The sequence below is a fragment of the Pelobates fuscus genome, chromosome 6 (genome assembly GCF_036172605.1).
Source record: "Pelobates fuscus isolate aPelFus1 chromosome 6, aPelFus1.pri, whole genome shotgun sequence".
Lineage (NCBI taxonomy): Eukaryota > Metazoa > Chordata > Amphibia > Anura > Pelobatidae > Pelobates > Pelobates fuscus.
In genome coordinates, this window is record NC_086322.1 from 5,855,641 (window position 1) to 5,879,122 (window position 23,482).

Below are 23,482 nucleotides of genomic sequence, written 5' to 3' on the forward strand. Positions count from 1 at the left end.
TGCTTCCCTGGCTTGTGGTGAAGCCTATTTGCCAGCCTCCTTCCCCATCACTATGGCCCCTGGGAGATTGTGCCCCTGAAAACTTATGAACTTTTATTGGGTGTGTATGGCCCTTTAAGAACCATCTGGGGACATATTGTGACTTTGTTGAACAATGCCCCTTTAAGACGGTGTCCCCAAACCTTTAATATACTGTGTTTCTGGCTTTCTCCTACATGGTTCGGTAAATAGGGCTTACTGAACCAAGTACCACACAGGCAGACCACACAGAAGTGGAAGTGTGCAGGCAATTTACCTCCCAAGCTGGGAGCCTGCTGTAGGTAAATTGCCGACCGCTGGGTGGCCGCAGTTCATGCAAACCAACACGTGGCGGTGGCCATCTTTGTTCTTTCGAATGAGGTCAGCGGTGTGTGTAGCCAAATCCATGGAACTGAAATCGGCTACACATTTCACCGAACACCGCTGACCCTTACCTTCTCCTACACTCAGTTTTCAGCTGCAGAGACTAAGTCCCGTTCGAAGATTCAAACGCACGTTCGAATGGGACTCTGCATAAAATTGACCGGCCACACAGCCCAAATCTATGGAACTGTTTTGGGCAGGAAAATGTGCTTGCGGTCGGTCATAAAGGACTTCCGTCTAACTTTTTATCCACTGGAGGTATTTGTGTGATTTTTGGTTATGTTTATATTTAAAATGTGCTGATTCTAAATATGTATTATTATGAAGATTGGATGTATGGTTTTAAAGTTATAGTACATGTATAAAAACTGGAAATATTTTTCCTGCTTGTGATAATTATGTTAACCATTGTGTACCATAATTATATCACAGGCAGAGGGGAAGGATTTTGTGTGTAATTGCTGGGAGTGTTTTCTGTAATGTACGTGTGTGATTGGATGTTCTGTAAAACCCTGTGGGTGGTCCTTTCTAAGGGAAACCTGCATAAAAGAAAGCCCTTTGGGTGCCAATAAACAGAATGACTTGACCCTCTAACTTGCAGCCTTGACTCATGTTTGTAGGGGACAGCTATAATCAATACAGGGATTGCTATGCTCGTCATACTCCCTTAGCTACTGAGCTCTTGTAAGAGCTCTTGTTCCTGATCCTGCTTTGCTCTACAGAAGGAAGAGGTTCACCTACTGGAACCTGGAACCTAGTCGTAGGTCCAGGGTGGGTAGCAGGTGGCGAGATCCTAGCCTAGCAGCGGCGGTTTGTGGAGTCTGCAGTACTTATGGTGTCTACACAGTAGTTATGGTGTCTACGGTGGTTATGGTCTTTTGGTGAGCGCTAGGAGCATCCTTTCTACGGTCCAACTTCCAGCCAGCCTGGAGGCAACCGTAACAGATGTGTTATGCAGTATTTATTTATGTTATAATAAATGCTGTGGCCTGTTTGATCCATACTAAGTTGTCTGTCGTTATTGGGAGGGTTTAATGGGGTTAATTTATGTATATGGTAGCATCGGAAAATTCCCCACTACGTACATACATGACTAATGACATTTACTTTAATACACTCTAATTCGGACATTACAGGTATACCAGTCACATAAATGAGCAAAAAAGTGTATTTTTTGCCAATGACAAATTACTGCTTCTTACTGAGTCACATGTTTCTCTCCCTGTTCTTTTTACAACATTTTGGCTGCCTTTAGTAGGGTATCATAACATAAAGTTAATTCACATAAATCACTGGCATTCAATACAAATATCTCAGTGGAAGATGGCTTATGCATATTTAAAATATGATTGGTGCACCAAGTGTACACAATATTTGGATAATTTATAGCAATCCATCAATGATATATGTGGTTAACTTACAGTATACATGAAAATTGATTAATGAAGCTTTACAAAAATGGCATGCTAATAATATGCTTTTAAGATGATGCTTCGAGTGCCTCTTTACTTTTTCTGTATCTTTTCCCTTCTTATCCAGTTATTCAGATATCAATAGATATGTGTATGCCTGTACTAGGGCACAAGTTGCGATAGCCAAGAAAAGTGGCTTGGACTTGCCACATGTGGAGACCTACTATCAGGCATCCTATTGGGCAGGGACACTGTTTCAATCATCAAAGGGAAACATTTAATCAAGAGGTTGTGTGGTGGAATCTCGGTAAAAATAAATTTAGTAGGCCGAGATTACCACGTGGCATGTGTACGTGCATATGCTGACGTATCGATCAGTTGGTTGCACGAGGCAAGATACGATCAGTAGTGTACGGAGCATGTGCAAGAATACAGGATGTAGTATTCCCCTCCTCCATTGTGCTGGACAGGCAATGCGGTCAAGCAGGAAGTTAGTTCTTGTTCGTTTTGATTGGTTATGAGAATGTGCGGGTGGAGCTTAATATGGGAGGAGTTATGTGCCTATATAAGGAGCCTGCACTATTGTCCGGGGCTCAGAACTTGCTGTATTTTGGTGACATTAGTCCCTCTGAGTCCCGATCGGTGATCCAATAAAGAATCTCTTCCTTCCTGAAGAAACCTGTGTCCATTTCTCTGTGCTTGGCTTCCGTCAGTTTCTCCGGTATCATTTGGTGCATTGGCCGGGAAGCTCATCGTTCAACGGTAGCTGAGAGGCAGAGGCGTGAGACGGTCTATCTTTGCCCACGTTCTCTACGGCTGCACCCCTGAACTTCTGCGTGGACTTCCCTTCGTCTCGGTGCCACTGGTCTGTTGTCCAGGAGATCATCGGCCTCTACGTAAGAAGTGCTGGGGTGTCCCCGTCGATGAGTGTGAACTCAGGTTCAGGAACGAGGAGGTAAGACGACCGCTGTTTTAGACGGCGGACCCACTAGGGGTATACCGATTGTGCGGTAGGCCCAAAAGGGGTTTAAATCTGTGTATGGAATCTGCCCCCTCTGTCGGAGGGAAGGAGCGAAGGCGCACCGCTCAATCGAACGCTCTTTAGTAAGACCGTTTGATTTGGTTTGGAGTCAGGCGGGGTCCTGTGTAAAAAGCCCTAGCCGGACACCGGTGTCTTGTCTAGACTAGCGTTCTAGGGTGTATATTTTGTTCGCTAGGTCGGAGGGACCGGGAGACTAAGCGGCGCCTGTGTAAATTTGGTTCGCTAGATCTCAACCTATCTTGGCTAAGTGGGAAGGCGTGTAAATTTGGAACCCACTAGATTTTTGATAGAGTAAATAGACTAAGAGGGTTCTGTTGTAAATTCCGCCCTCTAGTTCACTATATGTGGTGCTTGGGCAGTGTGGCTAACCAAAACGGGTGTAGATAGTTTTAGGTAGTCCATTCAAGGTACTGGCCAATAGTTTAGTTGGGATTGTATATGTGTTAAAGATTGTTAGTAAAGTGTATATCTTGTTAGATAGCGCGAGCTCAGCCGTCTAGCGAGAGTGTTAATAGTGTGTTGCTGTATCATAGTGCACGGTACCATAACCCTGTATATTTACTGACACTGTATATAAGTACTAATCATTGTCGTCTATTGCATGTTTAACACCATAACCACTAATAATTGTATTGTGACCTTAAATTGTGCTTTGACCTATGCTAACCGTACTGTAACCGCTATTTGTAAAAGACGATGTTACTGGGGTGTGTTATAGACGGGTAATTCATATATAGAGAATTATAGCGTGGGTGACTGTATAGTTTCGCCAAAGGGCATAATATTGATTATTTAGTGACTGGTGTAACAGCTGTGTGTGTACGGGAATTCCCTGAGTGTTTATTGTGTTATTGTGTACGTTTCACTTGGTAACCGTACCACGTGGTGCTGTTGCCGAAGGAAACGGGTGTGACTGTTGAATAGAACGCGTGCATAGTATTCGTTGTCAATGACGTTCCATTGATAAGTATGGGCGCGTCGGAGTCAACGATTTTGGATCCCTTAGGTTGTATGGTAAAGAATTTTAAAAAGGGATTTAAAACATGTGATTTTGGGGTTAAAATGTCTCCTGTACGTTTGGTCACTTTGTGCACTAGGGAGTGGCCTACTTTGGTTGCGGCATGGCCGCCACGTGGTAGTTTGGATCCAACTCTGGTACAGCGTGTACACGTGGCTGTATCAGGTAGGCCTGAACTTTACGGACAGTTTCCATATATTGATTGTTGGAGACAGGCCGTAAACGACTCGCCAAGATGGATTCGGATATGCCACGAGGAGCAGTGTCGCCTCATGGTGGCCAGGACTTGTTTGTCCACTAGGACTATGGTTAGGCCCATTTTGGACACGCCCCCTGAGTCCGAGATCCCTTTGCCGCCCCCTTACTTCCCTTTAGGAGGAAATGGTACGAGTGCTGGAAGTTCTACACCCCTTCCCCCATTGCCCCCATCCACTTCCGCTTCCTCCTCCAGTGTAGAATCCACCCCCCCTCGTATTAAACCTCCCCTTCCGGAACCAGAACCAACCCCCGTTAGATCTGAATATCCTGATTTGGCGCCACTTCAAACTTCCGGTCAAGCTTCTTCTAGCTCGGCTCGGAGTATTCTATTCACCGACTTTTCCCAAAATCAAGCTCCCACATCCTCATGCTTTATTACCCCCCGACTGGAACCTCTAACTGACGCCCCTCCACGTAGCCCTATACTAACCCGACAACTGACCGGTACCCAACAACTCAAACATTACCAGATGCCTCTTCGTCTGAATCCTGGGTCAGCCTATCTCGATGCCGCAGGTCAAATGGCATATGCTGACCCAGTCTTCGTATATGTCCCGTTCACGACTACCGATCTCTTGAATTGGAAGACCCACAACTTCTCGTACACTGAGAAACCACAAGCTATGACCGATCTGTTCACCTCGATAGTTCAGACACATAATCTGACATGGGCTGATTGCCAGCAGTTATTAATGACATTGTTCAATAATGAGGAAAGGACTAGGATTAACCAAGCGGCCATTAAAGCGCTAGAGGATGAAGCCCGTGCTTTAAATCAAGCCAATCCAGCAGCATGGGCCGCAACACATTATCCTAACACCGATCCCGACTGGAATGTTAATGGCGCAGATATGGTCCAACTAAAAGCCTATAGAGACGCTATAATTGCTGGCATGAAAGCCGGAGGGAAGAAAGCCATTAATATGTCGAAGACAGTTGAGGTGATTCAGAAAAGTGATGAAGCGCCCAGTGTCTTTTATGACCGATTATTGGAGGCATACCGCTTGTATACCCCCTTTAATCCGGAAGACGCTGATAATTCCCTAATGGTAAACTCCGCCTTTGTCAGCCAAGCTTACGGAGATATTAAGCGCAAGCTACAAAAGTTAGAAGGGTTTGCAGGAATGTCCATCACCCAACTAATGGAAGTAGCAAATAAGGTGTACATGAATAGGGAGTCAGGAAGTAAGAAAGAGGAAGAGCGCAAGATGCGTAAAAAGGCTGATATGCTAGCGGTAGCGATCGCAGGCGTAGATAGACGGGGCCCAGATAGAGGCGATAGTAGGTGGAATAGGGAACCCCTGAGTAGGAATCAGTGCGCGTATTGTAGAGAAGAAGGGCATTGGAGAAGCGAGTGTCCAAAAAGAGAGCAATACGAGAGAGACCCACCCAGGGCAGGTTATGGAAACTTTAGAGGCAGAGCGAGAGGTAGAGGAGGTCCCGGAGGGAGTAATAGTGGTAACAGAGGAAGTGTAAGAGAAGATAGATACTATCCCGCAGCGCAAAGGTCCCGCGATAGAGACGATAGGGACTTTGTAGGATTGGCTGACACGGTCATGGAGAGCTATTGATACCGACCGGGCTCCATCCCCCTTGGTCGAGAGGAGCCTATGGTCGATGTATCAATAGGGGGAAAAAGGAGTGCATTCATGATCGACACTGGTGCTGAACATTCGGTGGTGACTGATCTGGTTGCTCCTCCATCTGGAAGAACTATTACCGTAATAGGAGCAACTGGAAGGAGTGCTGCAAAACCGGTTCTTAAAAGTCGACTCTGTACATTGGGAGGCCACGTAGTAAAGCATCAATTCCTTTATATGCCTGAATGTCCAGTCCAATTGCTGGGACGTGATATGCTATCCAAATTACAAGCGCAGATTCGGTTCCTACCAGACGGAACAACATCCTTAAAGTTTAATGGACCTTCAGGTATTATGACATTATCCGTACCAAAGGAAGAAGAGTGGCGACTTTATACAGCGTTGACTAGCCAAAATCCTAAGAGTGATGAATCCTTATTCAACATACCAGGAGTTTGGGCAGAGAACACAACCCACCAGGACTGGCCCGCAATATTCCACCCATTCAAATCGAACTAAAGCTTGGGGTTTATCCAGTGAGCCTACGGCAATATCACATCCCGCAGAAGGCTAAGAAAAATATTCAATCTTATCTGGATAAGTTCATACGGTATGGTATCCTAAAATTCAGTACTTCCCCCTGGAACCCCCCATTGCTGCCTGTTCAAAAGCCCGGTACAGATGAGTATCGTCCTGTGCAGGACTTGAGAGCAGTCAATGATGCGGTTGTTAGTATACACCCAGTTGTGCCCAATCCGTATAACCTGCTTGCTTTAATTCCGGGCGGGGCTACCTATTTTACAGTCCTAGACCTCAAAGATGCCTTCTTTTGCCTTCGAATTGCCGCAGAAAGCCAATGTATCTTCGCTTTCCAATGGAAAAACGCTGTAACGGGCTCAAAACGCCAGATGACATGGACAAGACTGCCCCAAGGGTTTAAAAACTCACCGACCCTATTTGGTTCAGCTCTAAGTCAAGATCTACTGGATTTCAAATCCATCCCAGGAGAGTGTGTACTATTACAATATGTAGACGACTTGTTGATAGCAGCAGTCACAAGAGAAATATGTCAGCAAGCCACACACGATCTACTACACATTCTCTGGAAGGCAGGATACAAGGTGTCTAGGAAGAAGGCCCAGTTGTGTCTGCCAACTGTCAAATATCTGGGATTCCATATCTCTGAAGGTCAAAGAATAATGGGGCCAGAGAGAAAAGAAGCTGTGTGCCAAATACCAACACCCAAGAATAGAAGACAAGTGCGAGAGTTCCTGGGGGCAGCAGGCTTCTGTAGGATATGGATTCCCAGTTATGCGATATTGGCGAAACCTCTGTATACAGCTATCAAGGGTACAGAACACGACCCCTTCCTATGGACTCAAGAACAGCAAACGGCATTTGAAGATGTGAAGAGGGCTTTGATGAGTGCCCCAGCATTAGGTCTACCTGATCACACACGACCATTCTACTTGTATGTACACGAGCAAAGAAGAGTGGCTGTCGGAGTATTGACACAGTACTTGGGATCATGGCAAAGACCTGTTGCCTACATGTCTAAGCAACTGGACGCAGTGGCCAGCGGTCTTCCACCTTGTCTAAGAGCTGTAGCTGCAGCCGCCCTGCTGGTAGCTGAAGCCGATAAACTCACTCTTGGTCAAGAACTTTATGTACGAGTTCCACATGCAGTACAGACGTTGTTGGATTACAAAGGAAATCATTGGTTTAGTAACAGCCGTATGACCAAGTATCAAGCAATGTTGTGTGAAAACCCAAGAGTGCATTTAGAGACTGTAAATACCTTAAATCCAGCTACCCTTCTGCCGCAACCTACTGAAAGTCAACATGATTGTTTGGAAGTGATGGATGAAGTATTTTCAAGTAGACCAGATCTTCGTGATTTTCCCATCCAGAACCCCGATGTTCAATATTATACAGACGGTAGCAGTTATGTGAAAGAAGGGATTCGCTATGCAGGATACGCAGTAACAACGATAGATAAGGTGATAGAAGCTCGGCCACTGTCAAAAGGAACATCAGCACAAAAGGCAGAATTGATAGCACTAACACGAGCGTTACAATTGGCTGAAGGTTTAAGAGTGAACATCTACACGGACTCCAAGTATGCGTTTTTAACCACTCATGCCCACGGAGCTTTGTATAAAGAAAGAGGACTATTGAATTCAGAGGGCAAAGAAATCAAGTACGCAGCTGAAATCCTACAACTATTGGAAGCAGTGTGGGAGCCGAAAGAAGTCGGTATTATGCATCTGAGAGGAGATGGTGATGTAACCAAAGGAAATCGGATGGCAGATAGTGCAGCTAAGCGTGCCGCTGAATCAGGAAGACAGGAATATGTGGAACATATAGCTGCTCTTATTCCAACTCCACTGTCTCAATGGACTCCGGTTTATACAGCTCAAGAAGAGGAGTGCTTAAAGACTGAACCTGGAAAGTATTTGGAGAACAAATGGTATCAGTTAGAAGATGGGAGAATAGTCATTCCAACATCACTAGCGGTATAAATCGTCCAAAACTATCATAACGGGACGCATTCTGGAAGAGATAGTACAGAAGAATCTCTCAGAAAACATTTCTACATACCAAGATTGTCCAACTTAACTCAAGCCATTGTTCGAAGATGTGTAACGTGTGCTAAAAATAATGCAAGGCAAGGACCAGTAAAGCCACCAGGAGTTCAGTATATGGGGGGACTCCCTATGTCCGATCTACAAATTGACTATACAGTAATGCCTAAATCTGGTGGACATCGCTACCTACTAGTAGCTGTGTGCACCTATTCATGCTGGGTAGAAGCATGTCCTACTCGTACAGAGAAAGCAGGAGAAGTTGTGAGATTCCTGCTACGAGAAATAATACCCCGATATGGACTACCCTGCTCTATAGGATCGGACAATGGTCCAGCTTTTGTTAATCAGTGCCTACAACAACTGACTCATATGCTTGGTATAAAGTGGAGACTTCATACGGCATATAGACCTCAGAGTTCTGGTAAAGTAGAGAGAATGAATAGAACTATTAGGAACCAGTTGGCAAAAATGTGTCAGGAAACCCAACTTAAGTGGAACGTCCTTTTGCCTATAGCTCTGTTGCAAATTCGCAGTACACCTACCAGAAGGATGGGTCTCTCTCCTTTTGAGATCATGTATGGGCGTCCACCTCCCATACTTGGTAACTTAAGGGGGGGATTTGAGTCAGTTGGGAGAAGGAATTACCCGGCAGCAGGTTGTAGAGTTGGGTAAGACTATGGAGGAGGTACAGAAATGGGTACAAGATAGATTACCTGTGAATATTTATCCCCCAGTTCATAGTTACCACCCAGGAGACCAAGTGTGGATTAAAGAGTGGAATAATGTACCGTTAGGGCCCAAGTGGAGAGGTCCTTATGTCCTTTTGTCTACCCCTACAGCGATAAAAGTGGCCGAAGTGACTCCGTGGATTCATCACTCCAGGGTTAAACCAGCAGCGGTGGATTCTTGGCAAGCTACATCAGATCCAGAGAATCCCTGCAAGATCCGGTTAAAGCGCACGACTCAGTCGGAGTGACGAGGAACCTTGTGGATTATTAATTTTATTGTTTCAGAGATTGATAAGTGAGTGTTAAGACGGCCATAATAAAGCCTGTCCGCTCACCGACGTGTAGTTTAAAAGCCAGGAAAGTCTCGAAGGGACCCCTGTGAAGACAAGCAGAATTCCATTCCCTGCAGCCCTTACGCCTGGAAGCTGAGGTGCCATCGCACGGACGAAGACTGAGGATGCAGCCGACGAAAGATGTATTTGTGATAATGTTTATTTATATGTATTTTTATATTCAGGAAGGTAGAGGTACCGACACTCCTAGCTGTGAGGTATGCATTAAGACTACAAGAACAGGTAACCATATTTCCCAGACCCTAATTTGGCATTCGCAATATGAGTGTAAAGGTGATGTGTCTAGGTGTAGATACTTAAATGTAGAGTATAGTGTATGCCATTTAGGGATAGGAGAACCTAAGTGCTTCAATCCAGAGTATCAATCCCGTACAATTTGGTTGACTCTCAGGAATGGAGATCCTCAGGGGACCCTAATAAACAAAATGGTGTTAGAATCCGTACATTCTTCGGGTGTTCTACTATTTGATGCATGTAAAGCAATATCAAGTGGTAGAAAGCCGTGGAATGTATGTGGGGATCTTAGATGGGAGAGAACGTATGGGTCTAATGATAAATATATATGTCCCAGTAGTAAAAATAAGTATGTGAGTCCTAGATGCCCAAATAGGGATTATAATTTTTGCCCATATTGGTCTTGTGTGGGGTGGGCAACTTGGGGACAGACAGCAGACAAGGACATGATTGTGACTAAGTTGCCTACCAATCCATACTGTAAGTCTATGGAATGCAATCCAGTCCATATTCTTATAAATAATCCTGACCAATTCTTGGATATATATGGTAATTTATTTGGGTTTCAAATATACGGGACGGGTTTAGACCCTGGGACAGTATTGTTTATAGGGATAGAGACCGATACGGTAACCTCCCAAACTCATCAGGTATTCCATTCGTTTTATGAAGAGATGAGTATAGATAATAAAATCCCCCATAATACTAAAAACCTGTTCATAGATTTAGCTGAGAGTATTGCCGGTAGTCTTAATGTAACCAACTGCTATGTGTGTGGAGGTACTAACACTGGAGACCAATGGCCTTGGGAAGCAAAGGAGGTAATGTCCGGTTCTGAGGCAGTTGAAGAATTAATATCTTCACAAGCCGATTATCAGATGAGTGTTAGAGGTAAATCTGAGTGGAGATTAAAGACCTCCATCATAGGTTATGTTTGCATAGCAAGGAAAGGAATGATGTTTAATACTTCTGTAGGAGAATTAACTTGTCTAGGGCAAAAAGCTTATGATGATGATACAAAGAATACAACTTGGTGGTCGGCTTCAAATGTCTCAGAACCATCTAACCCGTTTGCAAGATATGCCAATTTAAAGGACGTATGGTTTGATTTATCTATCACATCTAGTTGGAAAGCCCCAGCAAATTTGTACTGGATCTGTGGTAAGAAGGCCTATTCGGAGTTGCCACAGGACTGGGAAGGGGCATGTGTGTTAGGTATGCTCAAACCATCCTTCTTCTTGTTACCTATTGAAACAGGTGAGACTTTGGGTGTTAAAGTGTATGATGTGAATCATAGAAAGAAAAGGGGACCCATAGAGATAGGCGCCTGGGAAGATGATGAATGGCCTCCCCAGCGTATTATAGATTATTATGGGCCAGCCACGTGGGCAGAGGATGGTACTTTCGGGTATAGGACACCAATTTATATTCTCAACCGCATTATAAGATTACAGGCGGTGGTTGAGATTATTACTAATGAGACCTCACAAGCGCTCAATCTTCTAGCGAAGCATAATACCAGGATGAGGACAGCAGTGTACCAAAATAGATTAGCCTTGGATTACCTATTGGCAGTAGAGGGAGGTGTATGTGGGAAGTTTAACCTGAGCAATTGCTGTCTTCAAATAGATGACGAAGGGCAAGCAATAGCTGAGCTTACTAGCCATATGGTTAAACTAGCGCATGTGCCTACTCAGGTATGGAAAGGGTACAATCCAAGTAGTTGGTTTGGTAACTGGTATGAGCAGTTTGGAGGGCTTAAGGCATTGGTAGGCGGAGTCATACTGATTTTAATGTTGTGTCTACTCCTGCCATGTCTTATTCCCTTAGTGGTTAGGTCTGTGCAAAGCCTGATAGAAAATGTAGCAGAAAGGAAGGCTGCAGCACAGATAATGGCTATATATAAATATAAGGCTCTAGATCAGGGAGAACCAATGCAGGAAGAGGAGTGTTGAGGGATTCACATCATAGGAAAAGTCTGGTCTGGTTCATGGTAACCTGAGGCATATGCAAACCAAGGTTAAGTGATGCCTCAAGTAATTGTGAAATATCAAGAGGCATCAAAGGGGGGAATGTGGTGGAATCTCGGTAAAAATTAATTTAGTAGGCCGAGATTACCACGTGGCATGTGTACGTGCATATGCTGACGTATCGGTCGGTTGGTTGCACGTGGTAAGATACGATTAGTAGTGTACGGAGCATGTGCGAGAATACAGGATGTAGTATTCCCCTCCTCCATTGTGCTGGACAAGCCATGCGGTCAAGCAGGAAGTTAATTCTTATTTGTTTTGATTGGTTAAGAGAATGTGCGGGTGGAGCTTAATATGGGAGGAGTTATATGCCTATATAAGGAGCCTGCACTATTGTCCGGGGCTCAGAACCTGTTGTATTTTGGTGACATTAGTCCCTCTGAGTCCCGATTGGTGAACCGAATAAAGAATCTCTTCCTTCCTGAAGAAACCTGTGTCCATCTCTCTGTGCTTGGCTTCCGTCAGTTTCTCCGGTATCAACATGGCCCCCCTCTATATACAGAGTAACATGGCTCCCCTCTATATACAGTGTAAACATGGCTCCTCTCTATATACAGAGTAACATGGCTCCCTCTATATACAGTGTAAACATGGCTCCTCTCTATATACAGAGTAACATGGCTCCCTCTATATACAGTGTAAACATGGCTCCCTCTATATACAGTGTAAACATGGCTCCCTCTATATACAGTGTAAACATGGCTCCTCTCTATATACAGTGTAAACATGGCTCCTCTCTATATACAGAGTAACATGGCTTCCCTCTATATACCATGTAAACATGGCTCCCTCTATATACAGAGTAACATGGCTCCCCTCTATATACAGAGTAACATGGCTCCCCTCTATATACAGAGTAACATGGCTCCCCTCTATATACAGAGTAACATGGCTCCCCTCTATATACAGTGTAAACATGGCTCCTCTCTATATCCTTTATTTGGCACCCCCCTCCCCAACTTTGAAATGTAGAAAGCAACTGCATTTTTTTAAATGTATGTGTATACAGTGTGTGTATAGTGTGTACAGTGTGTGTATATTGTGTGTATAGTGGGTGCGTAGAGTGTGTATAAAGTGTGCAGTGTGTGCATAGTGTATGCAGTGTGTGTATAGTGTGTGTGTATAGTGTGTGCGTAGAGTGTGTGCAGTGTGTGTATAAAGTGTGCAGTATGTGTATAGTGTATGCAGTGTGTGTATAGAGTGTGCAGTGTGTGCATAGTGTGTGTGTATAGTGTGTATGCAGTGTGTGTAGTGCATGTAGTGTGTGCAGTGTGTGTATAGTGTGTGCAGTGTGTATAGTGTGTGCAGTGTGTGTATAGTGTGTGCAGTGTGTGTATAGTGTGTGCAGTGTGTATAGTCTGTGCAGTGTGTGTAGTGTGTGTATATCGTGTGCAGTGTGTATGCAGTGTGTGCATAGTGTGTACAGTGTGTGTATAGTGTGTACAGTGTGTACAGTGTGTGCAGTGTGTATGCAGTGTGTGTAGAGTGTGCATAGTGTATGCAGTGTGTGCATATAGTGTGTATAGTGTGTATATAGTGTGTATAGTGTGTGTGCAGTGTGTGCAGTGTGTATGCAGTGTGTGTAGAGTGTGCATAGTGTATGCAGTGTGTGTGCAGTGTGTGCAGTGTGTGTATAGAGTGTGCAGTGTGTGTAGTGCATGTAGTGTGTGCAGTGTGTATAGTGTGGGCAGTGTGTGTATAGTGTGTGCAGTGTGTGTATAGAGTGTGCAGTGTGTGCATAGTGTATGCAGTGTGTATATAGTGTGTGTATAGTGTGTATGCAGTGTGTGTAGTGCATGTAGTGTGTGCAGTGTGTGTATAGTGTGTGTATAGAGTGTGCAGTGTCTGCATAGTGTATGCAGTGTGTGTATAGTGTGTGTATAGTGTGTATGCAGTGTGTGTAGTGCATTTATTGTGTACAGTGTGTGTATAGTGTGTGTATAGTGTGTGTATAGTGTGTGCAGTGTGTATGCAGTGTGTATGCAGTGTGTATGCAGTGTGTATGCAGTGTGTGTGTGCATAGTGTATGCATAGTGTGTATAGTGTGTATAGTGTGTGTGTATAGTGTGTATGCAGTGTGTGTAGTGCATGTATTGTGTACAGTGTGTGTATAGTGTGTGTATAGTGTGTGTATAGTGTGTGCAGTGTGTGTGCAGTGTGTATGCAGTGTGTATGCAGTGTGTGTGCATAGTGTATGCATAGTGTGTATAGTGTGTATAGTATGTGTGTATAGTGTGTGCAGTGTGTATATAGTGTGTGTATGCAGTGTGTGTATAGGGTGTATGCAGTGTGTGTATAGGGTGTATGCAGTGTGTATAGTTAGTGCAGTGTGTATAGTTAGTGCAGTGTGTGTATAGTGTATGCAGCGTGTGTGCAGTGTGTGTAGAGTGTGTATAGTGTATGCAGTGTGTGTGCAGTGTGTGTATAGAGTGTGCAGTGTGTGTATAGTGTGTATGCAGTGTGTGTAGTGCATGTAGTGTGTGCATAGTGTGTGCAGTGTGTATGCAGTGTGTGCAGTGCGTATGCAGTGTGTGTGTATAGTGTGTGCATAGTGTATGCAGTGTGTGTATAGTGTGTACAGTGTGTGTATAGTGTGTACATTGTGTGTATAGTGTGTGCATAGTGTGTGCAGTGTGTGTATAGTGTGTATAGTGTGTGTATAGTGTGTATAGTGTGTGTATAGTGTGTGCAGTGTGTGTATAGTGTGTATGCAGTGTGTGTATAGTGTATGCAGTGTGTGTATAGTGTGTATATAGTGTGTGTGTATAGTGTGTATGCAGTGTGTGTAGTGCATGTAGTGTGTGCAGTGTATGTAGTTCATGTAGTGTGTGCAGTGTGTGTATAGTGTGTGTATATTGTGTGCAGTGTGTAGTGTGTGTGTATAGCATGTGCATAGTGTGTACAGTGTGTGTACAGTGTGTGCATAGTGTGTGCATAGTGTGTGTGCAGTGTTTGCAGTGTGTGTTGAGTGTATGCAGTGTCTGTAGAGTGTGTATAGTGTGTGTAGAGCGGCGGGTGGGGGCCCTAAATGAAAATCCCCCCCCTCCCACATCAAAGGTGACTAGGGGTCCCCATGCCCCTAGTCACACACCCAAATAAAAAAGCCCCTACCTACCCCCCTCACCCTAAAAAATAGTGAGGGGGGAATAAAATTACTACCCTGTAAAGTAAAATTCAACTTACTTTTCAACGTCTTCTTTTTTCTAAAATCTTAATTTTTCAGCCCCAAAAAAGACCAAATGAAAAGCCATCATACCCGTCGAACTTAAAAATAAAATAAAAAACCCGAGCGCAAAAAAAAAATTAATCCATCTTCACCCATGGAGGGCTCCGTGCAGACTAGGGTATTACATAGTTACATAGTTAGATAGCTGAAAAGAGACTTGCGTCCATCAAGTTCAGCCTTCCTCACACCTGTTTTTAACATATACCCTATTGTTACAATTGTTACTTGAAAAGCATGAGGAATGCCGTTGGGGTACCACAAGCTCATTTGTTATACCTCCATGCACTACAAAAATAAAGAATTAAAAAAAATTAAAAATTAAAAAACAAATAGAAAAAAATGTATGCAGCTTCCAAATGAATCTAAAATGGATGCTGTCCAGGAGGTGGGAGGGTCTGCTAGGGAGGGTCTGCTGCTGATTGGCTGGAATGTGTCTGCGGACCGTGAGGCACAGGGTCAAAGTTTACTCAATGATGACAAATAGGGGGCGGATCGAACCGTGCATGTGTTCGCCCGCCGTGGTGAACGCGAACACGCTATGTTCGCCAGGAACTATTCGCCAGCGAACCGTTCGGTACATCACTATTCCATGCTAGTTTGGATGTCCTTGTAAACTTTTGAGAGGGCAGTTGTAGTGGAGTGATTCAGGTGAAAACCTGGTTGATCAGGGGCCAAATAGTTAAATTGTTGGTAATACTCACATAGTTGCGTGTGGACACATTTTTCTAAGATTTTTGACAATACTGGGAGCAATGATATTGGGCGATAGTTAGAAACCAAAGTAGTATCACCAATTTTATGGATAGGCACTACTCTTGCAGTCTGCCAAAGTTTGGTTATGTATCCAGACACCAAGGATTCGTTAATTAGGGTTGTGACAGTTTTAGTAATTACCGTCTCACTGAGCTTCAACAGCATTCCTGGGATTTGATCAGGTCCAGACTGGATTTTCATTTTTAGATTATAAAGATTTTTTTTTTTGGGGGGGGGGGGGGGGGGAGGTTTATGACACTAATCGGTACAGGTCTAAAAATGAACTTGCCTATATTGGGTCTTTGCAAATTTAGTGCCATAATGGGAAAACCATCTTTTAGGGCTCCTCTATTTTACCAGGGGGACTTCTTAATGCTGCAGCCATTTCACTGTAAGTCCCGTCACACCCTTAAGTGCTTGGGGAGCAACAAACTCCAGCATGAAGTAAGCTAAATAGGTACTTCAATTGCTAAATATAAAGCAGGTGTTTACATGGGCTTTCTAACAGAAGGTTTGAGACTTAAAGAGGTGTACATCATTTTTTGTTTTGTGCAATCATATTGAAGGAGATGGATTTATTATTATAATAACGGCATTGCTTTTCCTGCTACTAGAAAGTTTGGCATGTGTGACAAACTGCACGTTTTTCTTTTCTTATCTACAGAGCTTATGTAGTAATAAACTGGTCAGAGCTGGTTTTAGCCTAGTGAAAGATCACTAAATAAATTTTAACCCTTTAACTATTCCCCCCAAATCTTGTAAAACATAGGTAAAGTTCCTATAAGTCTGCATGACATTTTTTCATACACATGTTTGGCAAAATCACCTAGGACTGAAGCTGTAAGGGGAGCTTTCTAATGATCTTATCTCATGCTAGTAAAGTAAATACTAGATTTGAGCATGTTAAAAAAAAAAAAAAACGGTTTTGTCTGAATCAATTTGTCAAAAAGATGAAAACAATTAGTTTGGATGTTCAGAAATTTTTTATGGGGTGTTTTTTTGTTGATGCAAGGGTTAAGGGAAAATGACAAGCATTAAATATACCTATTGGTGTACTCTAATGCTTAAAAAGCTGGGGGAATGACCTACTGTCAGGCCCGGACTGGCCATCGGGCAAACCGGGCAAATGCCCGGTGGGCCGCGATGGCCATGGGCCGAGGCCGGCAGGAAAGATCAAGAGATCTCTCCTGCCGGCCCATGCAGGGCAGCACCGGCCCCAAGGTGGAGTCCTGTCTCCCATCATGGGCCAGAGGGGAGAACGCCGAGCAGCTTCCTTCTCTTCCTCTCGCGAGCTCCGAGATTATCAGAGTGTTGCCATGGTAACCCGTGGCAACGCTCTGAAAAAACAGCGCTCGCGAGAGGGAGAGAAACATGGTCTGTACCCTGCGGGGTACAGACTGAATTACCTGCCGCTGGACCACCTGGGATCGGTGCGTGGCGTGCCCCCCCCTCACTGGACCACCAGGTATGTGAATGCTTCCTCTCTCCCCTGCCAAGTTAAAAGGGGAGAGTAAATGGTATTATCATTTATTTTTATTACTTTTTTTGTTTAATTCTTAAATTAATACTGTATGGCCATATCATCCACTATATACACCCCCTCACATACGCACACTACACACACACACACACACACACACACACTGCACCCCCTGCACTAACACACAAACACACTACACTAACACACAAATACACTGCACCCCCTGAACTAACACACAAACACACTACACACACTGCACAAACACACTGCACCCCCAGCACTAACAAACACACTGCCGCCACCTGCACTAACACACAAACACACTACACACTACACAAACACACGGCACCCCCTGCACTAACAAACACACTGCAGCCCCTGCACTAACACACAAACACCCTACACACTGCACTAACATGCAAACACACTGCACCCTCTGCACTAACACACAAACACAATACACACACTGCACTAACACACAAATATACTGCTCCCCTACACGAACACACTACACACACCGCACCCCCTGCACTAACACACAAACATACTGCCCCCTGCACTAACACACAAACATACTGCACCCCCTGCACTAGCACACACACTGTACCCCCTGCACTCACACAAACATACTGCTTAACTGCACTAACACACTACACACACAGCATCCCCTGAACTAACACACAAACACACTAAACACACTCTATCCCTCTATATACACACTACAGCCCCTGCATTAACACACAGCACACACTCTATAGCCCTATATCCACACTACACCTCCTGCACTTACACACAAACACACTTCACACACTCTCTATACCCCTTATATACACACTATACCCCCGGCACTCACATACACACTCTATACCCCCTAAACATACATTACACTCCCTGCACTTTCATGCGTTATGACCCTTTAAACACACACATTACACCTCCTGCATGCAAACACAGTAATTTATATCCCCTATAAATACATATTTCGCACCCCCTGTACACACTACACCACCTATGCATACATCACTGCACCTATACACATGTGCTGTACAGCTCCTATATGCATACACACACTAGAGCCCCTAGATACACTCACAAACACACAGTACAGATCTTTACATGCACACACTACATCCACTAGGCCCACACACTACACAGGCCCTATATAAATACACACACACATACTTTACAACCCAGAAACACAGACTGCAGTCCCTAGCCACATGCAGTACGCCACAAACAGACCCCTTTACACACAATACAACACAAAAAGTCTGTTCTACACACATGCAACCTCCAAACATATACAACACCACAGGGAACATCCCCACACATGCACAACACTTTAACAACCCTGTTCCTGTTTTGATCTCTGGCATCCCACTATTGAGGACACCAGAGACAAATCGGCAGCAAACACAGCGCATGCTTGCTCCCCAAAAGAAACAACATGGCATTTACTTCCATCTAAAAACACTGGATGCTCTGGAGAAGCGTGACATTAACATACTCATTTGGTGGTGGTGACATGACATGCCCCCTTTCTGACCCCTAATAGGGGGCTGCTCTGCCTTTAATTGCCCGGGCTGAATTTTTGTCCCAGTCCGGCCCTGCCTACTGTCCCCAGCAGATGGGTGTGCTAATTATGATATTAAGGGGGAGGACCTAGTGTCCACCAAACCTTAACCCACGGCTGTTGGGTGGGGGCTCTAATTAATTAAATAGAGAGGGTTGACATGCTATTGTTCACCTGCCCAAGCAATGGCATGCTTCCCCCCAGATGGCTAATGGTTCCCAATCCACTAGCCACTCCCCATAAAAAATGGCTAACTAGCCAACCATTCAGATAACTCTTACTCGTATTGCAAAGCATGTCAATTAAGGGTTGATTCTTTTGTACAGCTGTCAGTCGTATTTGAGATTTAGATTTTTAGCTGAAAGTAGCAAGGTGAATTGTTGGTGTAGGACTCACCTAAGAGGTTTTGCCTTGACGTGGCAGGTGAGCTTACACTATAATATCTTTTACTGTGGTATTAAAAACCTTTGCTATTTAACTCTGCATAGGGATTTGGGAACGTGTGCAATGCTACGTTATATATGATATACAGAGAATTAAACACATTATTTTATTCAAACATGATATAGAGTTTCCAAACAATGCTGCTATCCATTTTTTACATCTTATAATAAATAACATTTTGTTTGAGCAGATCAGTTATGGAGCAACTCATGATGTCCTAAATGACAGATACCTTTATCCAACCTTTTTTCGGACACTTCAAAGTGATAACACTAGTTATTCTGTGTTATCAAAGCTGCTGAAACACTTTGGGTGGACTTGGGTTGGTATTTTGGCCTCTGATGATGACAGTGGAGAGAAAGAAACTCTGGTTTTAACTAAACACATGACCAGTAATGGAATTTGTGTGGCCTTTAAAATTAAAATAAAAGTTATTTTATTAAGAGACACAGACAGAGTCTTAGAGAGTTACAGGAACATTGTTAAAGAATCCACTGCTAATATTATAGTTATTTGTGGGACATTTTCTCCGTATGTTGCAAATTTTTTCAGGGAAACAGGAGATATTTTCGCAGATCGGACATTAATCCTTAATCCTACTTTTGCAGTAAACAATTTTTTACTTGAGTTTTACCCAAAGACATTTAATGGGAGCTTGGCTCTAGAGCATTTTCCAATACAAATGCCAGATATGATGACATTCTTTAAAAGTTTCCACCCATTAGATCATCCAGATGATTGTTTCCTTAAACATTTATGGCTGCTGCATTTTCGCTGTGATGTAGGAGACCAGAGTTGGCATGTTCTTAAAGACATTTATAAAATATCTCTTCATAATTGCACTGGGAAGGAACGTCTTACAGATTTTACGAATTTTGCTCCTGATGGACTTTCTCCTCGTGTATACCATGCTGTACATGCCATGACAGAGGGTCTTCAGCAGATTAATTTATTCCTAAATAGAAAAAAACATGTAAAAAACATCCCATTATTTAATTATAAAAACCAGGTAAGTAAAATCAAATAGAGATGAGTATAGGTTTCTTAATAAGGAACATGCTATGATTCCCGTCATCTATGTCCTTCCTAAGATCCACAAGGATCCAGTACTACCTCCAGGTAGACCTATTGTGGCAGGGGTGGACTCTTTGTTATCACCCCTGTCGCAATACATTGATACCCTTTTGCAACCTTTGGTTCTTAAAACTAAGGCTCACTTAAAGGACTCTATCAACCTTCTTCAAACATTAGACAATTTTGTCTGGGTAGATGGATATATTTTAGTAACCAGTGACGTGGGTAGTCTATACACGGTCATTGAACATCATGTGGGCTGTGAGGCAGTAGAACATTTTCTGAGAGCAGCTAATTCCTTTAAAGACCAACAGATCAGGTTTATTGTTGATGGGATCAGAATCATATTGCAGAACAATTTTTTCTGGTTCGAAAATGAGTTCTATATCCAGAGAAGAGGTAACTCCATGGGGACCAAGTTCGCCCCCAGTTATGCCAACTTGTTTATGGCATACTGGGAAGAGTCTTTTATATATGCTCAGCATGACTGGGAGGCGAACTTGGTCCTGTACAGGCGGTACATAGATGATATATTCTTCATATGGAAGGGAAGTAGAACTTCTTTGGATGAATTTTTGCTTTTTCTTAATGACAATACATGGGGCATTAAATTGACCTCAGAAATTAGCCGTCAGGAAGTGCATTTTTTGGACTTGAAAATATTCATAGAGAATGGGACAGTAAAGACCAAAACGTTCTTCAAAACTGTCGATGTCAATAGTTTTATTGACATCGACAGTTGCCATTTCAAGACTTGGCTTTCCAATATTCCTAAGGGACAGTTCATGCGATTAAAGCGTAATTGTACTGATGACAACACTTTTATTGAACAATCTGACATCCTGAAGAAACAATTTTATCAGAAAGGATACGAAAGGGAACAGGTAGAAACCCAATTTGATGAAATTTGTACAAAGCCAAGAGGGGATCTTTTACAATATAAACAAAAAGAGAATATTATACAAGAGAAGCAAGTTTCTTTTGTATGTGATTTTAATTCCCAAAGCTATAGATTTCATAAAATTCTTAAAACACACTGGCATATTTTGAAACTAAATGAAGACCTCGCTACTTTCGTGGGTGAGAAACCACGAATAGTATATAGAGGAGCCAGTAACTTTAAAAATATTTTCACCAGTAGTTTTATACCTAAAAACTCCCAAAAAAATAAAGATGTTATGGGTAAAGATTTAAAGGGTTTCTACAATTGTGGAAACTGCAAAGCATGCAATAGTAGCAAAATTATCAATAGAAAAACAGAAAAATTATTTTCCAATAAAACGAAAAAGGAATATGTAGTAAAAGATTTTATCACATGCAATACTAATAATGTGATCTATTTATTGTCATGCACGTGCGACTACAATATGTGGGACGTACGACTAGACCTTTGAAAGTTAGAATCTGTGAACACCTCAGGAACACTGAAAAGGGAGTCCTTAATCACTCTGTATCGGCACATAATAATTTAATCCACAATGGTGAAAGATAAAATTGTGGTGAGAGCACTCAGAAACCTTTAAACCTTGGTTAACAAATATACCAAAGGGCCAATTTTTAAGATTAAGACGTAACTGCACTGAAGATGATCAATATGAAGAACAAACAAAGATACTTATTAACCAATTAATGGAGAAAGGATACAACCAAGATTCCCTGAATAATATTAAAAATAAAGTAGGACAAGAAAAAAGAGAAAATATTCTAATATATAAGAAAAAAGAACAAAAGGAGAATAATAAGATTGTACCGGCTATTTTTAATTTTAGTTCTCATAGTAAAAAGTTACAAAAAATTATGAAGACAAACTGGCACATTCTTGAACAAGACGAGAGTCTGCAACAATATTTAGGGACACAACCAAAATTGATATTTAGAGGAGCGAAGAATATTAAACAAACTCTGACCTCAAGTTTTTTAGATAAAGAAAGAATCTCTCAAGGTGTATCCATGTTCAAAAAGGAAAAAGGCTTCTACTATTGTGGAAGATGTAGAGGGTGTGCCCTAAGAAAAAATAAGAACCAAAAAGTCACCCATTTTACCTCGTTTCAGAATAAAAAAACACATGAGATCAAATAATTTATTACATGTAACTCAAAAAATGTGATATACATGATAATATGTCCTTGTGGCATACAATATATTGGGAAGACGTCGAGATTACTGAAGATAAGAATGAGGGAGCATGTGTACAATATAAATAGGAAATTCACTTTGCACAATGTCTCTAAACATTTTCTAGAGGTACATGGAGGGAACATAAATGGTTTTGAATTTATAGGAATAGAGGCCGTAAAAACCCATTGGAGAGGGGGAGATATAGATAGTCTCCTCAGCAGAAATGAGATGAAACGGATTTTTAATTTGGAATCATTATCCCCCCATGGCCTCAATATCGACTTCGAGATTAATTCATGTATATAATTTTACAATTTTATATGTAATTTTAAAAGTTTTTTTAGATGTGTTTTTTTTAGTATATATAATTTTAAAAGTTTAAAAACATTAATAACCCTGATTTCCTTCCTTTCTTAATAGGTATAGAATATCCCTATATTAATTTATTGCTATATGTGGAAAATAAGTATGCACTTGATTCTCTTCTTCCCTCTAAATATTACTCACTATTGTCTTGTAATGTAAAGTTTAACGAACTGGCAAGTTTGCATGGTTTTGGACTTTGAAATATGGCGCCGGTATTACTTCCGGGTCCGGCGCCCATAAGACGTCATGATGTAAGCTGACGCCTGGACGAGGACGAATGACGCAGGCGCCAGACGTCATGACGCAACGTAACTGATGGACGCTTGGAAATGACGAAAGCGGAAAAGACAGAAGACGCCGACGAAAGGGCGCCAAACTTCAGAGCATTTAAAGAAGATTCAGGAGATGAGAAGACCAGACCACTTGAAAAAGGATGAGAGTGCCGAAACGCGTCGTGGTATTTTGCTTTTAAGGACGTTTTTACCTGTATTGGATAAAGATGTATGATACTATTTTTTAAAAATCAAGTTACCTTATAATAAAGAAATTTTATATTGGATCTTGCTTCCTGGAGTAATTTGAAGAAATACTTCCCAGTGCAGACCAAGTATAACCGGTACAGGATGTCCAAAGCTGAAGAATTTTCATCTCCACAAAAGCCCTAAGTCTGAGTCAGTGTCAGGATCGGGACAGGGATCCAACACGCAAAGTACAAACAGGTACAGGGTACGTATACCGGACCTTAGAATGGCCGGACTAACGTACGGAGAGTAAAGAGAATGGTCAGAGACAAGCCGAGGTCG

General features: G+C 42.7%; 1 protein-coding gene across 1 annotated transcript in view; it reads left to right on the forward strand.

Moving 5' to 3' along the window:
- Window positions 1-23,482, forward strand: part of LOC134615255 (vomeronasal type-2 receptor 26-like) — a 117,186-nt gene that overhangs the window by 27,484 nt on the left and 66,220 nt on the right. The window contains exons 3-5 of the mRNA XM_063459742.1: window positions 19,312-20,094; window positions 20,213-20,594; window positions 20,817-21,079. Of these exons, the coding sequence (XP_063315812.1) occupies window positions 19,312-20,094; window positions 20,213-20,594; window positions 20,817-21,079 (1,428 nt within the window). The remainder of the gene's footprint in view (window positions 1-19,311; window positions 20,095-20,212; window positions 20,595-20,816; window positions 21,080-23,482) is intronic.